Consider the following 16,387-nt stretch of genomic DNA (forward strand, 5'->3'; position numbering starts at 1 on the left):
CATCAGGCTGTAACAAAACAATACTGAAAAGTGAAAGGGGCCTGAATACTTTCTGAATGCACTATTTGAGAGACAAGCCAGTGAAGTTAACTGGAGCTGTAGTGGAGACATGCATAGTGTTGTGGAAAGTGAGCCACAGTAACAGCCACACTGTTGTCCATAGGTGCAGCAGGTTCAGGTGTTCGCGGACGTCCAGTGCACCGTGAACCTTGTGGGTAGTGACTCCTACCTGAACCAGGGCTCCATCGGCACCACGGCCACCCAGAAGGGCCCCGGCACGCAGGGCTCCCAGAACAACCAGGCCCAGCAGAAGAGCCTCCTCCAGCAGCTGCTCACCGAGTGACGACCCCACCCACCTCCAGCTCTCCTGCTCTACCCTCTACTTCTCACTTCTACGCCTCCTCCTCAGAGGTCGGTGCACCAGACCCATTGCTGTCTCTGTCTCACCTTTTCGGATGGATGGATGGAAGGATGGATGTTTGGATGACGTCGGCTCAGTGAGGTTGTTGGCCGGCGTCGGCGGCTTTGCCACTTGTATGCGGCGTTGGTGGAATCGGGGCTGGTTTGTTTCACCGCCCAGAACTTAAAGAAAAAGACTGAAGTCAGAAGGAGCAGCAGTGTATTTAAACCTGCCTGTCTAATCTGTCTGACAACCTGTCTGTCTGCCTCAGCCTATTTAAGGCAGTGTTGTCTTGCTGCTCATTCCTCGGTGACCTACTTCCTGCTTCCTGACCCAAGAAAACAACTGCGACATCATTTGTAGATTTGCCAAGTTGTCGTCACTGTCAAATCAGGGCCGGCCTCCTCTTTTTTTTGTTGTTGTTTGTTTTTTCTCTGCTGGACCATCGCGGCAGAAGCAGCAGCAGCAGCAGCAGCAGCAGCAGCAGCAGTGCATCTTGGGAGCATGAGTTCCAGCGTACAGCTGAGCTCTTTTAAAGTGTGGGATTATCCCTCACATCAGCAGCACCTCTGGCTTTTTTAATTTTGTTTTCCTCTACCTGTCTCTCAGCGATGTGGGAATGTTTAAGGTTTCAGACCTCTGTGGCATTGTGGGATAGAAGCTCAGTATCAGCTGGTTCTGTGACTGTCTCTCTCTATCAGCTACAGTGCCTGGTGGAAGTTTGAGTTTTCCCGAGCTCTGCTTCTTCTTCTTCTACATATTATTCTATCTCCTCTTTTTTGGTGGAATTGTTTATGTTTTGTTTAAAAATCTTCTGCTCTCACCGTCATCATCATCATCTTCATGATCATCAGAACAAGCTTTGACAACAGCCAGAACGGATGGATAAACGGACGGATAAATGGATGGATGGATGCATGGGAGACAGACGGGATGCTGCTCAGTTTGGAACTTGCGTGTCTTTCTCCCCGACAGGAGGAAGTTTTATTTTTATTTTTCAAAGTATAAGAAATGAGACTGTTATGATTATTTAACTGTCTGTCCGTCACATTTTACCCCTCACCTCAGCAGCTGTGAATACAGAGCCTTATGGGCTCTCTTTTCTCTCTCTCTCTCTCTTTCTCTGTATCTTTCATGCTATCTCTCTCGGCCTATCAGTGTTGTTTGCCATGTGCACCATGCAGGCGGGTAGTATTGTACAGTACAGAAGGACAAAGACTTGGGGATGAGCTCACTCTTCTCTTCTAACTGCTTTCCTTTAAGAAAAAAGAAAAGTGTAATTAATTGATGACTCAGAACAGCAAAACGATGTATAATGTGATCTGGTCAGGTTTCTTTTCCTTTATTTTTTAAAATTCTAGTAAGTCACCTCATGTTTTTTGGGATTATTTTGAATTATTGCGTTGATATTGTAACGCCGCTATATATTGCAGTGGAGGAGGAAGTTTTTAAACTTCTGAAATGTGAAATTTGAAGCAATTTGAATTTTTTTGGCTAAGTTTTGCTCCCGTTCAGCACGAAAAGGCGCTTTCTATAAGAGAGAAAAAATGTTAGGTGACTAGGGAGCTGTCTTTTCTTGCGTTCTCCTCTTTTTTTTATTCTTATGTATGTACAATACTTTCAAGAGAACTTCTCAGACAGTACATGTGTTTGTAACCATTGTATTAAAAGAAAAAGCTAAATAATACCTCAAAAACAGGACTTTGCTGCCATTATGAGGCCCTACCGGTACTAAACCGCATCAATGCTGGGCTTCTGGTTGCATTTAAAGTCCTGTTTTTGGGTATTGTTCCTATATAATGACATTTAAGTAGAGGCTTTAGTCATAGAAGTTCCTAACAAAGATGTGATGGATAATAATTTAAAGCTGTCATCAAATTGAATCCAAACAGGGCGGGTTGAGTCGCAAAAAATCCTTTTTTTGTTTATTTCTCTGCATACCTGTATTTATCAGTGTTGCTCCCTTTGTGGGTTTTTCTTTTTTTTTTTTTTTTTTGGGATTCAACCCTCTCCTCCCTCCATCTCTGGTTCCATGATAAAGACTTCACTCCTCTGGTGACACAAACAAACATACACAAACGTACAGTTTTCTGTTGACTACTGTTGCTCAGTCAGACACTGTGTCTCTCAGCGATAACACACCTCTGTTAACAGACGAAATGAGCTTCTTGTCGTACACCAGGAAGTAAGAAACCCCTGCCATGATGCTGCCTCTAAATATTCTCTTTAAGTTCATGTAAAGATGAATAATATCAGGGATTTGGGCCATTAAAACACGTTTGATGTCATGACTGTATTAGTATTTCTTAGTTTCAATGCAGGGCTGTGCTACCGTGCTAATTCTGTAAACAAACATTTTGGAAAGGAGAATTTATTGATGATTTTTTTTTTTTGTGACTAAACTAAGACAGTACTGTAAATGGGAAACATATTGGCAACCAGAGAAATAATGTTATCTTGATTTATAATGCTCTATTTAATTTCTGCAGCAAATCGCAGCACCAGTGGTAGCCAGGGCCAACCAGGGCTCCCTGAAATCTTACTGGCCTCCCCAAAATCTTCAAATTAATTGACAATTTGCCTTTTCAACCACTAACTAGCACACTCAATCACTAGGAATATCTTAATCTACATTAGATTGGTTTCTAATTTAACATCCTCAAGGTGAGGTATATGAAAGTGGTCCCACCATTCTTATAAATGTCTATATGTGGCCCTCAAATGAAAAGGTTTGGACACCCCTCTTCTAGTACAACATTAGTGATTGTTGGTATAAGAAATTACCAAAAAGTCGGCTGAAACTTCACAGAAACGGTATTGTTTGCTATTCTGCAGCAAAGTAAGGAGTAGTAATCTTAGCCTGTTTGGTCAATCAAAGATACTCATCAAAAGTATGAAATAATTCTATGAATTTACAACACACCAAACTCCTTTGGGTTTAATATGGAGGTAAAGAAAATGTTCTCACAGAACAACTTTGTAAAATGCTAGCTCATCCAAAATCTAACAAAACCTGCAAGGCCAAAAAATGAGATACCTTGTGCATAAGGACTTCCACTTTATCAAACAGGAATCATATGATCACGCAGTATTTAAATATTTTCGGCAGACCACTGAAGTCCATCTGCTTCCTGCTTAAAATCCCTCATACCCCTTACTTAATTACAGTAAAACCACAAATATAAGCCTCCATTTATATTTGTAAAACAGTGATCAAAAGTCTCTGAAATCCCCCGAGCACACAAAATAAGATTTTCAAAACTTAACAAATAGTTTGATTTTGCACTGACAAAGGGAAGGAGAGGCATCTGATTTAGAATGTCTTTTGTTCACCAAAATGAGCCGCAACATCTGGACTAGTGCAAGGAACTAGGTTGTTAACTAGGATTGGCTTTTATGACAACTTTTATGTTAATCCTGTGTGAGTCCTGGTTGATATTTTGACTCTTTAAGGGGAAATTAGAGGCAGCATCCATGGACAAGGTTTTAAAATACAGCTTCACCTTTAAATTCAGATATAAATACTCACCGTTAGCCCCCCCTGTAATGTCACACACCTACAACAGGTCAACAACACAACCCGTCTGATGCTACTGCAGAGGGATAGGGCTCTCCTGTGTACTGTTTTACACAGATACTATCTAAACAAACCAACCGTATGCAACAGATTCAGAGGGATAGTATGCAAGGTCAACATTCCACCCACCGACTCCTCCAATGTTGTCTGATGTGAGAACCACTTTGTGCATGGCTCGAGCGGCTCTGTGTGTGCATTCAAAACATGTTCATGTGCACAGCGATGTATCCAAACAGAGGCCCAGGACATGTCGACATCTTCTCTCTTTCTTTTTTTATTTAAAATCTCTGCCTCCTGGACGCAAACGTCTGCCAAGACTTTCTGAGATGGTTTTATTTTTCTATTTTTCTGTGTGTATATTTATTAGAGAAGCATGTGGATAAATCATCAGCTTTTATTACCTCATTGTTGTTTATCAGGCACGAGTTTTGTCTGGTAATCTTTCCTTTTGACCGGGTTTTCACACTGTGACCTACTGCTTGATTAGTCAACTTTGAGGGCTAAAACCATCTGCTATCGACAGTACTGTTGAGCAAAACTCATGCAAATTTTATAGATTTTTAACACTGCCACTGTATTATCTATGGAAGCCTTAAAAGGACATGCATTCAACCATTTATTTTACTCGATTTCCTCTGATAACGAGTAAATTTCACTTGTTCTCTGAGATCATAACATATTTATTTTGTTTTCTCAGTAAGGCAGGGAACTCTGGATGGGGATTGATGCAGGCCGCAGGTGTCTTTGAGCTATCATTCTCGCTCTGGTTTTTCCATGATAAAAGGTTGATTTAAGTTGTTTCCTCAAGATATCACAGAGTTAACCTGTCATTACAGGGAATCCAGCATGGTTATCTTAAGGTAACATCATAAATCAGTCAGATCTCCAGAAAACAACCCAAATTTTCTCAATATTAAGGAAAAATAGAGTTAAAATTTAAAAAAGAATGGATGCATGTTGGCTTCGGGCTTCCACATGAAGTCTATCTCTGTTGTTTTTAAACTTGTTAATGTGTTATTTAGTCCTTAAAAATGTTTAAAACAATGTTTTCCATTTTCTGCATACTTTGTATGCTGTACAAGCATGCACCAAAATATTTGGACATTGTGCAGGAGTTTCATGGTAGTTTTTATTGACTGAAAAAAAAGAACTCATACAATATTGTTAGCTTTCGACTTGTTCCCCTGGGATTAAAATAGGTCTCAGTATTACTAAATTTTGACTAGTACTTTCTGTCCTTTCCATAAGGCACTGGTATCTTGGCTGTATTCCCAGAAGTACAGCGTGGAAGTTGAAAAATCCGGTATTCTAGCAACGCTAGCTAAAAGTCAGCCTTAATTTAGATTGATAAATGACTGAAAACTGTTGACAGATTACCAAATCATTTCTAGATTTGGGATTGAAATGGTTCATCCAGTCCAGTCTTAGTCTAAGACCTCACAACTTCATGTGAAATGTAACAGTGTCTCAGATAAAAACTTCCCTCTACCTCCAGACTGAGACTTTCCATAGCTACACATGGGTTTGTGGATAGACTAATAATGTTTTGTCTAATATCTGTTCAATATGTCTTTACCCCTGTTATAAACTGCATTCATCTAAACGGTCCAATTACAATTGTATTTTGAGATATTACACCAAAAACATGAGGCCTGAATTGCTTTTTGAGAATATGTATCTGCCATTGCAGTGAGCAAAATTTGCTGAAGTTGCTTGAAATGGGACATCTTCACAGCTGTTTTTTCTTGTAAAAATATCTTTCTGGACTTGCCAGCCAAAAACAGCTGAGGCACCAGACGATCTTCAAATCTTAACTGATTTGAGAAAGTGGGAGATGAAGGCTCAGCTGACTAATAAGATTAAAATCCTCTTAGAAGAAAGCATTTCTCAGCGACAGTCCTATTGTGGGGTCTTGCATTAGACATGAATGTGTTGGCATATCACAAGCTGGTTTTCTTTTTCAAGGGGGATCTGTCTGCAGACCGTACATTTCTGGCAGCCACTCTCACAGACTGTCATCTGAAACATCATATTTCTCAGAAGGGAAGTGCCGTAATATGCTAGTACAAGAAAAATGTCATGAATGAAACAGAAAAAGGTCAGAGGTCTAATCAGATTTTATTATGTATAGACCTGTTTTAGAAGTCATTAGATGGTGGTTCGCTTTAGCCTCATTAGCTCTAGCTAAGCTGAAATAGCTATGCTAACTACCTAATCAGCGTTACTATCTAAGCCAATGTAGCTAAGTTAGCTTTAGCGATGTGAGTTTTTGCAAACATAGCTAAAGTAACTAAGTAGATAATGTGCCCATGTAGATTACATAGCTACTTTGTGAGCTTAGCCATAGCTGTGTTTCAGGATTTGCAGGTCAGGTTTTTAACATTAATTGTTGGTACACTAACCCTTACTGTAACCTGTTATTAAAAAATAAGATGTCGTAATTTGACTTTTAAAGTTTGAGCGTGTATTTCAGTTGTGAAAGAGATGGCGTCTCAGATGAACGGTCTGCGAGAGAGGCAGCCAGAGATGTAGGGTCTGCAGCCAAACCCCTCTCTGTTTACAACATGTTGACAATTTACTCATTTTGGAAGTTGACTTGTGGGCCACATTAATTTTATTTGACAAATTAAAATCCACCTTTAAAGCTATGATGAATCCAACTTATCTGGTGTGATAAAATGAGAGTATGAATTTATCCACCCTGAAAAAAACATGAAGACAGACAAGTACAAGCTGCTCACTGCAGTTGCAGATATTTTTGCTTATAACAACTTGAAATCTCTACTTGTCAGTCCAAGTGACTTATCTTGAGTTTGTTTTTTTGTTTTGTTTTTTTTAACCAGAAATTGGAAAAATACACCATGTTAGATATAAGTTTTTGCAGTAATAACTAGTTCAAGTTTTAAGTCCCTTAAAAGTCAAAGACTTTCTGGACATAATTGACCCAGAGCAGTGAATATTTTGGAATTTAAATGAAAAGATTCTAACTCCTGATGACTGGCACTTCATTGGCTTTTCTCAACAGTACTGTCGATTGTAAACAAGCTCCCAGAAATGTATTTTTGGGCATCTTGAGCATGTGTCAAATGTCTTGTTCCTCACAGTGTGAAAGCAGCGGTCAGACCCTCCTGTGCCGCTGTTTGGTCAATGTGTAAAAATACTCCGAAGAGACAGAAGCTGCACAAAGTGGAAGAATGTATTTTAGTGGAAGGATTCTGCCAGTTTCAGCCTCCTCTCGTTTTTCTCTCTCTGCTCTGATTATTTCACACGTACAGTATTGAAACCCCTCCTACCTCCTCCTTCCTCCTCATCATCGTCGTCTCCTCTCACTCTTCTGCGTGGAATAGGCATTCCTATGGAAATGGTTCCTCTACAAACCCCTGTTAACTGCACCTCTCAGCTCATCCTGTGTTTTTTTAACAAACCGACATGCCAAATACAACCAATGCATATGTACTCTGTTTCTTTTATTTTTTTATGCAACAGCCATTCAGATGGAAACAACAGTCCCTCCTTCCTCACTACGATTAACAGGTACAAGGCTAGGTTCTTTTGTAAGATGTTAACATAATGTATATAACAGAGAAATGTGAATATGTATTTGTTCAGAATCAACAAAAAAGTAGTGCTCCGAGTTTGTGGTTTAAAAAAGAAAAAAAAAACTACTCGCCTCCGTCATGTTTTTATTTTATGTTTTTGATTTTCTACTTTTTTATTTTTCTGATGATGTATGTATGTATATGACTATCAGTGAGTGCGATTGTACGTGTGTAAGTGATTAATACTGTATATCTGGTGTTCTCTAAGATGGAAAAGTCGAAGATGTCCTGGTTTGATTCTTCTCTTCTTTTTACTCTTTAGACCCTGCACAGTACCTGTGGGTGTTTCAGATTAACTATGCCAGAGAATGGTTTTTTTAGCGACTGCTGAATGTGATTTTACTGAGAGAGAAGCAGTGTGGACTGGCTTTTTGTACGGGTTAATTTAAAAAAAAAAGGCCATATTATTTAATTTTCTCTGTTGTCAAAAGTTTAAGCAAATCTGGGAGAGTGGAGCCTTGGTTTTTTGGAGAAGCATTGCCTGCTTGTTGTGTATATCAGTGGGCTTTTTATTTCTTTGTTTTGTTACCTAACTGTCTGACTGATGTAGCCTTTTTTGCATTTGTCAATAGTAAATGACCAAAGCTTCAAGATGTTTAACAGAAACCATATGCAAACCTCATCACTGGACAAGACATAATGTAGCGGCCCCCTTTTTTTGGTTATAATTTGGAATATTCTCTCACACCGACTGTCCAATTTGTCTTGCATGTTTCTCCTCTTTTATTTCCTTTTCCTGTCAGTCCAACGTCTCCGCTCGAGGTCTTTTTTGTGCCTGAAGTGCTGTCACTCGTTTACAGGAAGAACGAAAACATTGCAACCGGATAGCTATGCACCTTACTGATAGAAGCATTTCCTCACTTGTAGAATTAACACTGGATTAATTTTATAGGTTCAAAAGCCCCTTCAGTGTAGTTCGAAGTGTCCCTCTCAGCGATTTCACCGATATATATCTCTGATGACCTTTCTCAGCTTCATTCTTTAACTTTATACCAAACTTGAGGTGCCTCGTGTATATACTTTCTGCAGTAAGGGTTGCTCCTTTGCTGTTTAACAATAATAACCTTGTTAACCAGGGTTTTTTTAAACCTTTTTTCACCTTTATAGAAAATAAATTACTGTATTTTAAAATACTTTTTTACACACATAGAAGATAAATCAAATTATGCCAGGAATTTGCAAATACAATCTAATTTTGCACTTTATATCGGTGAGTGATAAGGCCATTGGAAACTGTCTCAATCAGATCAGTATTTGGAGTAGATAAGCCCCCTGAATGTATGGAGAAATGTTAGTGGTTTAAATTGAATCTAGCTCAGGTTCTTGATGCAGAACTTGGCCGTAGTGAAAACCCCATATCCAAAAGACAACTAAAAATTGTACCTGCTTTGTAAAGTAGTTCTCTCTTTGTCTTTTTCTGTCTTTTTCTCTCTACACCAACCGATCCTCAGTATGAATACTATGCCAATCTTCTTCAGGTGACACCCCCGTCCTCTCCCCTCTCTTTCTCCTCTCTGTGAACTGTTAAAACCTCCTCAGAACATTCCTGCTCTCAGAACCGTTCAGAAGCTCCACAGCCGCTCGGTTATCACTCTCCTTGTGTTTTTCCTTAAACCAAGGCGGACACTCGCTTTTTTTTTGTTGTCAGCAAAAGTCTGGTTTGTGTGAGACTTAACCTCTGCTATCGAGCAACAGTTGTGCACTGACATGAACGACGACACGCTCACTGTGTTGCTCGTCCTCTCTGGTTGTTTTTTTTTTTTTTTCTTTGCTTGTCTTGTCTCACTTTTGTGCTGCCTGATGTGGGAGATCTTGTGGTGTGCTTGTGCCAGGGTCGGGCTAATGCCTGGAGCAGAAATGTCTGGTGTAGAGAATAAAAAAATCCAAATCTCAAAGGGGATACAGTTGTCATTTTGTCACTTTAGCTCAGTGGCATGTCTGGCTTTACTCTCATTCCTACCCCTTATTTTCCAGTGCCCCCCTACCCCAAGTTACGGACAATAGTGGTGAAATCTGCCCCTTACAAAATGGGACAACCCTCTAAGTTCCTGATTCGCCATCAGTAGTCATTGACAGCAGTCACATACGCAGCAGAGACATTACTGAACATTTCTGCAATAAACAACTTTGACACAGCAGTAAATTGAAATATTAGATGGCTGTCGCACTTTTCAAATCCTTTTAACAAGGAAACTGACATTTTTACTCTTTTTATGCTTGAGAGCCATCTTGCCGATGATTTGCAAGGCATTTGGGGAGATTTCCTTTAACACTTAGCCTTAACCCTCATTTCCACTAATGTACGGTTACAGAGGCGAGCCAACCAGCAATGCAGTGCATATGATGCATAACTCTTTTGCCTTAAATGCACCACGAGTATGTTTAAAAACCCTGAAATTTGCTGTGGATTTTGGAGAGATCATATGACAGTTGTTAGCTAGGAAAAACAAGCCGCCGTTTAGCTAAAAGGCTACAGCCTTGACCGGTCATTTGTTTATCAGCTTGATGTGAAATGCAGTCAGATTGTCTCAGCAGTTCAAATATATTTATACATTTAAGTGGAGGTTAAAAAAGAAAATTGTTTACATGCAAACAAACATTTAAATGGCTAATCAGGTTAGCTTAGCTTGCATAGCTGTTCACTGTCTTCTAATAAAATATCTGATAACTAGTTCCTGGCTGGCCAACTTCTTAACTTTGTTTTTACATGTAATATTAGCCTCTTTTTGTCTGGGTAATCCTTTAAACTCATTCCAAACTACAGCATGGCTAGAAACGGACAAAATCATCCTCTCCCTATAGCTACAGGTAGTTTCTATCAGATTTCAATCCCTCTGTAAAGAAGTGCTCTTCCTTAGGTTGGCTTCCAAGAGGCATTGTACATTTATTTATGAAAATACGGAAATCAGGTGTGGAACTTTACACATTCAGATGAGGGGTAGGGTGTCCCAATTATTGTTAGAATGGAGGTGTGGGGTGAACTGGTAGGTCTACATGGTCTATGGGAAATCTCCCAGAATGCCTTGTGAATCTTTGGCAAGTGACTAAAAAAGTGTGCAAATGTCAGGAATTACATCAATGAGATTTGAAAATTGCGACAACCATCTAATGTAGTAACTTTATATTGCTTCAGCACATTATGGTGATTGTGTATCAAATTGGCATTTAAAAAAAAAATTTAAATGGTATATTTGAATATCAAGGTCTTGAAGGATTGGCCCATTTTGTAGGGGAAGACTTCACAACTTACACTTGTAACTCCATTCCTAAGGAGAAGGAGTCCCTTTAAAACAAGGGATAAAGGGGCAAAAAATTGAAATGGGACTGAGCTTAAGTGCAAACTAGTCAAGGAGTGTGTTGGGACTGAACTATTTTCTCATTAATAGTCTAAAATTGCTCACCATTGGTCCAAACTGGCATTTGTGCACCACTTAGACTCCCTATTGTCCTTCAAGCCCCACTCATTCCTACTACAGGTGTTCAGAACCAGTCTGTCCTTTGTGTTCCCACAGCATCCATTGTCGAGTACTAAGAGCTGCCATGTTGGGATAAGGTGCAGAAACTTTAAAAAAAGGCATGTTATTAATACAAACTCACCACTCTTGTGTTGTTTTTCGGGGGGCGGTAATGCTTTCTCTGGAGAATTTGAGTTTAAAAAAAATGACCAAGGTTCCACTTTCTCCCTTGTACAAATTAATATAAATAAATATATATATAAATATATATTATACATTTTACTCATTTTTGTCCAGTTTTGTATATTACACTCATGTAAAGTTTGTTTTTAAAGAGGCATCGGAGCAGCTATTACAAGACAATATGAGTGACAATGTTCATCTGGGAGAATTTTATGCATGTTATATTTTCTCTCTCTCTTTCTTTCTCTCTCTTTTTCTCTCTCTCTTTTAATACCCCCCCAACCCCCCGTGTTCAGGTGTGTAACGTGAATATAAAGAAATCTACCTTTTCTTTGGAATGTTGTAGACAATCAGTCTCAGGCCGGGTCCAGTCCCTGCAGGGAGTGAGAGCCCTGCAGGTTGATAGACAAACTAAACTCTTCTTCTTTTTTGTTTGACAATTAAAAAAAGAAAAACTTTATTTGCATCTACTGGAAGTCTAAATTTTGGAGGTTTTTTGTTCATTCATATGTTCGTGGCTGCTCAAGTTTACACACACACTTCTCTACTACACTCAAAACACAAACACCTCGTGCATTTGATCCCTCTGCTTTTGTTTTTTTTTTTTTTTTTCCAAGGTGAGGATGCCAACCTTGAGGAAATGATGCTTTGACTAACAAATCTATAACATCTATGAATGTGGGAATGCAACACATTGCAATAAAAGCACCATTTGAAATGCACAATGTTGTCCCTGTACCTTCTGTAAGTCCTCAAAGTAATAAAATCAATGGATTTTCATTAGAATCAACACATTTGCAGATGATGCTGTTGTTTTGGTTTGGTTTTTTGCATTTTGATATTGTTTTATTTAGAGAAAGGATATATTCTATGGCACATTTACAGCAACAAGAGGGTTACAAACAGTGGCATGGTTGTGCCTGCAGAATTGGATATTCTCTTTTTTCATGCACCACAAATTTATAGCTACCCATTCAGCAAAGGATGGGTGGCATGTGTGCGTATTTAGTTCACCTAAATATAGGCCTTTAGTATTTGCACACGGACACTCAGCTTTTGCTGAATGAAAATAACTGATTTTTTCCAATATTGTGAATGTGATTTAATATTTAATTATTTTAAAGGTGCATTGGTTAGAATTTTGAATTTTAGCGACATCTAGCGTTCAGATTTTAGAATGAGCCGATCTGTTACCAAAACATCACATCACTAAGCAACGAGAGCCTGTCAAGACCAAAAAGGATCGTGAGCCGGACATCATTTACAGCAGTGACGAAGTGAGGGTTTATTCATTCATTTTTGTAACCATTATTTTTATAGATTATAGGTCAGTCTTCTTCTCCACCTGCCTTCCAGGTAGCTTTCAGGACCGGCGGGCAGGTTCATATTTAAAAATCGCGTTTCGCTCTTTCTGTCCCCAAAACGTTGCAGTAGACAACATGGCGGTTCGTTATGTCAGCTTCCGTGAGGGCGACCCGTGGTAATGTAAATTTAAAAACCTTTTTTCTGATTTTGTAAAAAGAAAACGAAAGTTTAAAGGGGATGATTGTGCACTTATTTTAACATACTTCACATAAATATATAAACATTATATCCCATTTACACTGTTTCTGTTCGGCGAAATGCAGCCAAATTCTACACACTGTACCTTTAAGGTTAAGTTTTTCCATCTTACATATTTTTCAAGAAATAAATCATATATTATGACCAGCACAAAATTTGATTTATTGAATTAGGGGTAAGGGATTTTGAAAAATATACCCAATTGTGATTATTTCGACCTGTATTATAAATCCAAAACTAATTGTTGTATTTAAGGGAGTTATCAATATGTCATTCTCATTTTGATTAAGAAGAACATATACAGAATATTGCAAAGAAGGATTTTCTTTGCAAAGTTTTCTAAAATTGAAAATTGCCATTTAACCCTCAGGCCCCCCTTTCAAAAAATCCCACTTAGCCCCTTAATGCTCTTTTAGGTCACTGGATATATTTAAAATATAAACTGAAAAATTTTGTCAGTAACTCCGGTCCTCTTCTTGTATAGCAAATGTGAATTCATTTTCATGAAACAAGAAATATTCTATTTGATGAATGCAAAGTGGATTTTTTTTGTGCAGGGATTATCAGTCTGGGATATGTCAATGATTAGCAACACTGATTTTGATAGATTATTACTTTTGTGCAATTACAAAAAAACTCACAATTTCCCCCTGCAGCCCTTAAAGAGATAAATAAATAGCCTTAATAAATAATAAGAACATGATACAGAAATATTACATTCCAATTATTTAAGCAACCATTTTATAAACTTTTTGAACTTTCATTGGTCAAACATACTTTTTTATTTTTTTATTTACTTATTTATTTCAGATAGGTAGAAATGTACAATTCTGTACCTGGCTAAACTTCCTAGACACGTTCATGTAAAATTTCCCAATCATTAGAAATATTCTTCATTCAGTGTAGTATTTCCTCACAGTTTTGAACACTTGGTTAAAAATATAATATAATGATATAAAACTGCTGATTTTCAGTCTCTACATTTGTGTCTGGCAGATAATTTTGCTCTTGTCTGCTTCCGTGGCATCTTTGTGACCTTGGTAGGTTCCCTTCTCAATAGGTGGAGTGGGGTTCTTGTATTCATTGTACTCCACTATGGGGTACGTGATGACGGTCAGGATCAGTACAGCCAGCAGGATGTACAGTTTGTACTCCAGACATAAGAAGGTGCTGTAGGCAAAGGTGATGACAGCACCCAGTGATTCCCACATCTTGTAGTTAGCGAACGCCTCTTCTTTGTCTCGTGGAAACAGGACGCCATAAAGAGCTGAAGGATAGAAACACAAAAGATTGATGTGAATTAATTCTGTTGACAACTATTATCAAATGTTGGTACTCTATGTATCGAGGGAACATTGGCAGACTTTCACATATGCAACCAGCTGTTAGCAATTAGCATTTTTCAGCCACTCTTCATACATCTTGTGTTGATTGTTTACAGACCGGTTAGCAGACATGCCTTTTGGATTTGTCTGCAAAGTAAATGACTTCCTTGACTTATAACGTCCCCACAGTAGCAACTAGTCATCTCTTTCTAGTGAGGCTCAGTTCACAGGTAATTAGTAAGGCTGGCTCATTTTAGCAGCATGAGCCTGACATTGAGAAGCAGGCCCCGCCCACTGAGACAGATGGGCGTTCACCTCCTGGACCTGCCTCTGATTAGCTTCAGAGCTGATGGAGATAATTCATTGCAGGTCCTCTACACTTTGACATTTCATTCCTAACTGCTGATCTCACTGGCCCAGCCCACAGTGAAGCCATTGCAAGAATAAAGGCCCATACCACTTTCAGATGAGGGGGTTCACATGTTGAAACATGCAACACTAAATAAAATGTATTCTGACTGCTTTAACAAGTAATGATGAGCTAGGTGTACAATAAAAGAAAATCAAGGATCAGCCATGTCTTTGCCCACCTCCATGGGCCCCTCCTTGATTCTGAGCCCCAGAAGTTTTAGTATGTGCATATGGTTTGCAAATCCACCATGATGACAGAAGATTAGACAACTTCGACAGCACTGTTTTGCAGTGCATATAAAAAGTCTTCATCCTCTTGGATGCTTTACCCATTTATTGATTTCTTGAATCAGTCATGGTCAAAATATCTTGGCTTTTTTTAACAAAAAGTGGCAAAAAAATCTCTTTAATAACAAAGTAAAAACAGATTTCTACAAAGTAACATTGATAATAGATTATAAAAACACAATGTAAATTAAGTGACTGCATAAATATTCACCCCTTTCAAGTCAGTATTTACAACCTACTTGGCCCTATGTGAAAGAATAATCCTCTCCCTTTTAAAATCACAAATTTTCTTTGATTAACCACATTTTTTGGAAAGCTGAGCTCACTTCCACTATCCACACCCAGGCCTGATTTCTACCAGACTTGTTGAATCCAGAAATCCCTTAAATTGAACCTGTCTGACAGTGAAGTAGGTCAAAAAAATCTCAAAAATGAACATATCATGGTGCCATTGAAAGAAATTCAATAACAGATGACAAAGTCTGTTACATCTGTTAGTCTGAAAAGGAGTCAAAAGTCATTTCTTAGGCTTTGAGACTTCAGCGAACCATGATGAAATCCATTATCCACAAATAGAGAAAACTTGGAACAGTGGTGAGCCTTCCCGGGAGTGGCCCGCCTACCAAAATTACTCCAAGAGCACATCGACAACTCATCCAGGTGGTCCCAAAAGAACCCAGAGCATCTAAAGACATAGAGGCCTTACCGGACTCAGTTAAGGTCAGAGGTCATGATTCAACAATAAGTAAGAGGCAAGGCCAAAATGGTATCATGGGGGAGTTCCAGGGCCAAAACCACTGCTAACCAAGAAGTATACAAAGGCTTGTTGCACATTTGCTCAAAAACATTTTGATGATCCCCAAGACTTTTGCGAAAATATTCTGTGGGCTGACAAAACAAAAGTTGAACTTTTTGGAAGGTTTGTATCCCGTTACATCTGGAGTAAAACTAACAGCATTTCATCAAAAGAACATCATTCCAACAAACATGGCGGTGGTAGTGTGATGTTTGGGGCTTCTTTGCTGCTTCTGGATCTGGACCACTTGAATTAACTGATGGAACCCTGCATTCTGCTCTCTGAGAAAAATCCTGAAGGAGAATGTCTGCTCATAATTCATGACCTCAGGCTCAAGCACACTTGGGTGATTCAGCAGGGCAATGATGCAAAACACACCAGCAAGTCCACCTCTGAATGGCTTAAAAACATAGAAGGATCACTGTGGCTGAATTTAAACAATTCTGCAAAGGAGAGTAGTCCAAAATTCCTCCATGCAAAGATTCATTGACGGTCATCATAAATGCTTGCTTGCAGGCTTAGCAGACAATTTTTACATTCAAATTCCCTTATAAAAAGTCCAGTGGTGTGCAGCACAATAATGATCTGTAAAAGTCAACACCATAACCTGTGTGTTTGACTTCAAAATCAACACAGAGGTGAGAATTACTTCCCCTTGTCAATATAGACTTGAAAACTTGTTTTAAAATGCATTAACTATTAAAATTTGAGTGATCTGGAATAACCATCATAATTCAACTATAAACCTTGTTTTTAGAAAATTAGTCACTTGTCAGCCCTAGTATTTAAA

General features: G+C 38.7%; 1 protein-coding gene across 2 annotated transcripts in view; it reads left to right on the forward strand.

Moving 5' to 3' along the window:
* The window catches only part of ncoa1 (nuclear receptor coactivator 1), a 115,380-nt gene extending 103,450 nt beyond the window's left edge, over window positions 1-11,930 (forward strand). For both annotated transcript variants that reach the window (XM_041806124.1, XM_041806125.1), the window contains exon 22: window positions 164-11,930. In XM_041806124.1, the coding sequence (XP_041662058.1) occupies window positions 164-343 (180 nt within the window). In that variant the 3' untranslated portion in view covers window positions 344-11,930. The remainder of the gene's footprint in view (window positions 1-163) is intronic.
* The last annotated feature ends 4,457 nt before the right edge of the window (window positions 11,931-16,387 follow it).

The sequence above is a fragment of the Cheilinus undulatus genome, linkage group 14, assembly GCF_018320785.1.
Source record: "Cheilinus undulatus linkage group 14, ASM1832078v1, whole genome shotgun sequence".
Taxonomy (NCBI): Eukaryota; Metazoa; Chordata; class Actinopteri; order Labriformes; family Labridae; genus Cheilinus; species Cheilinus undulatus.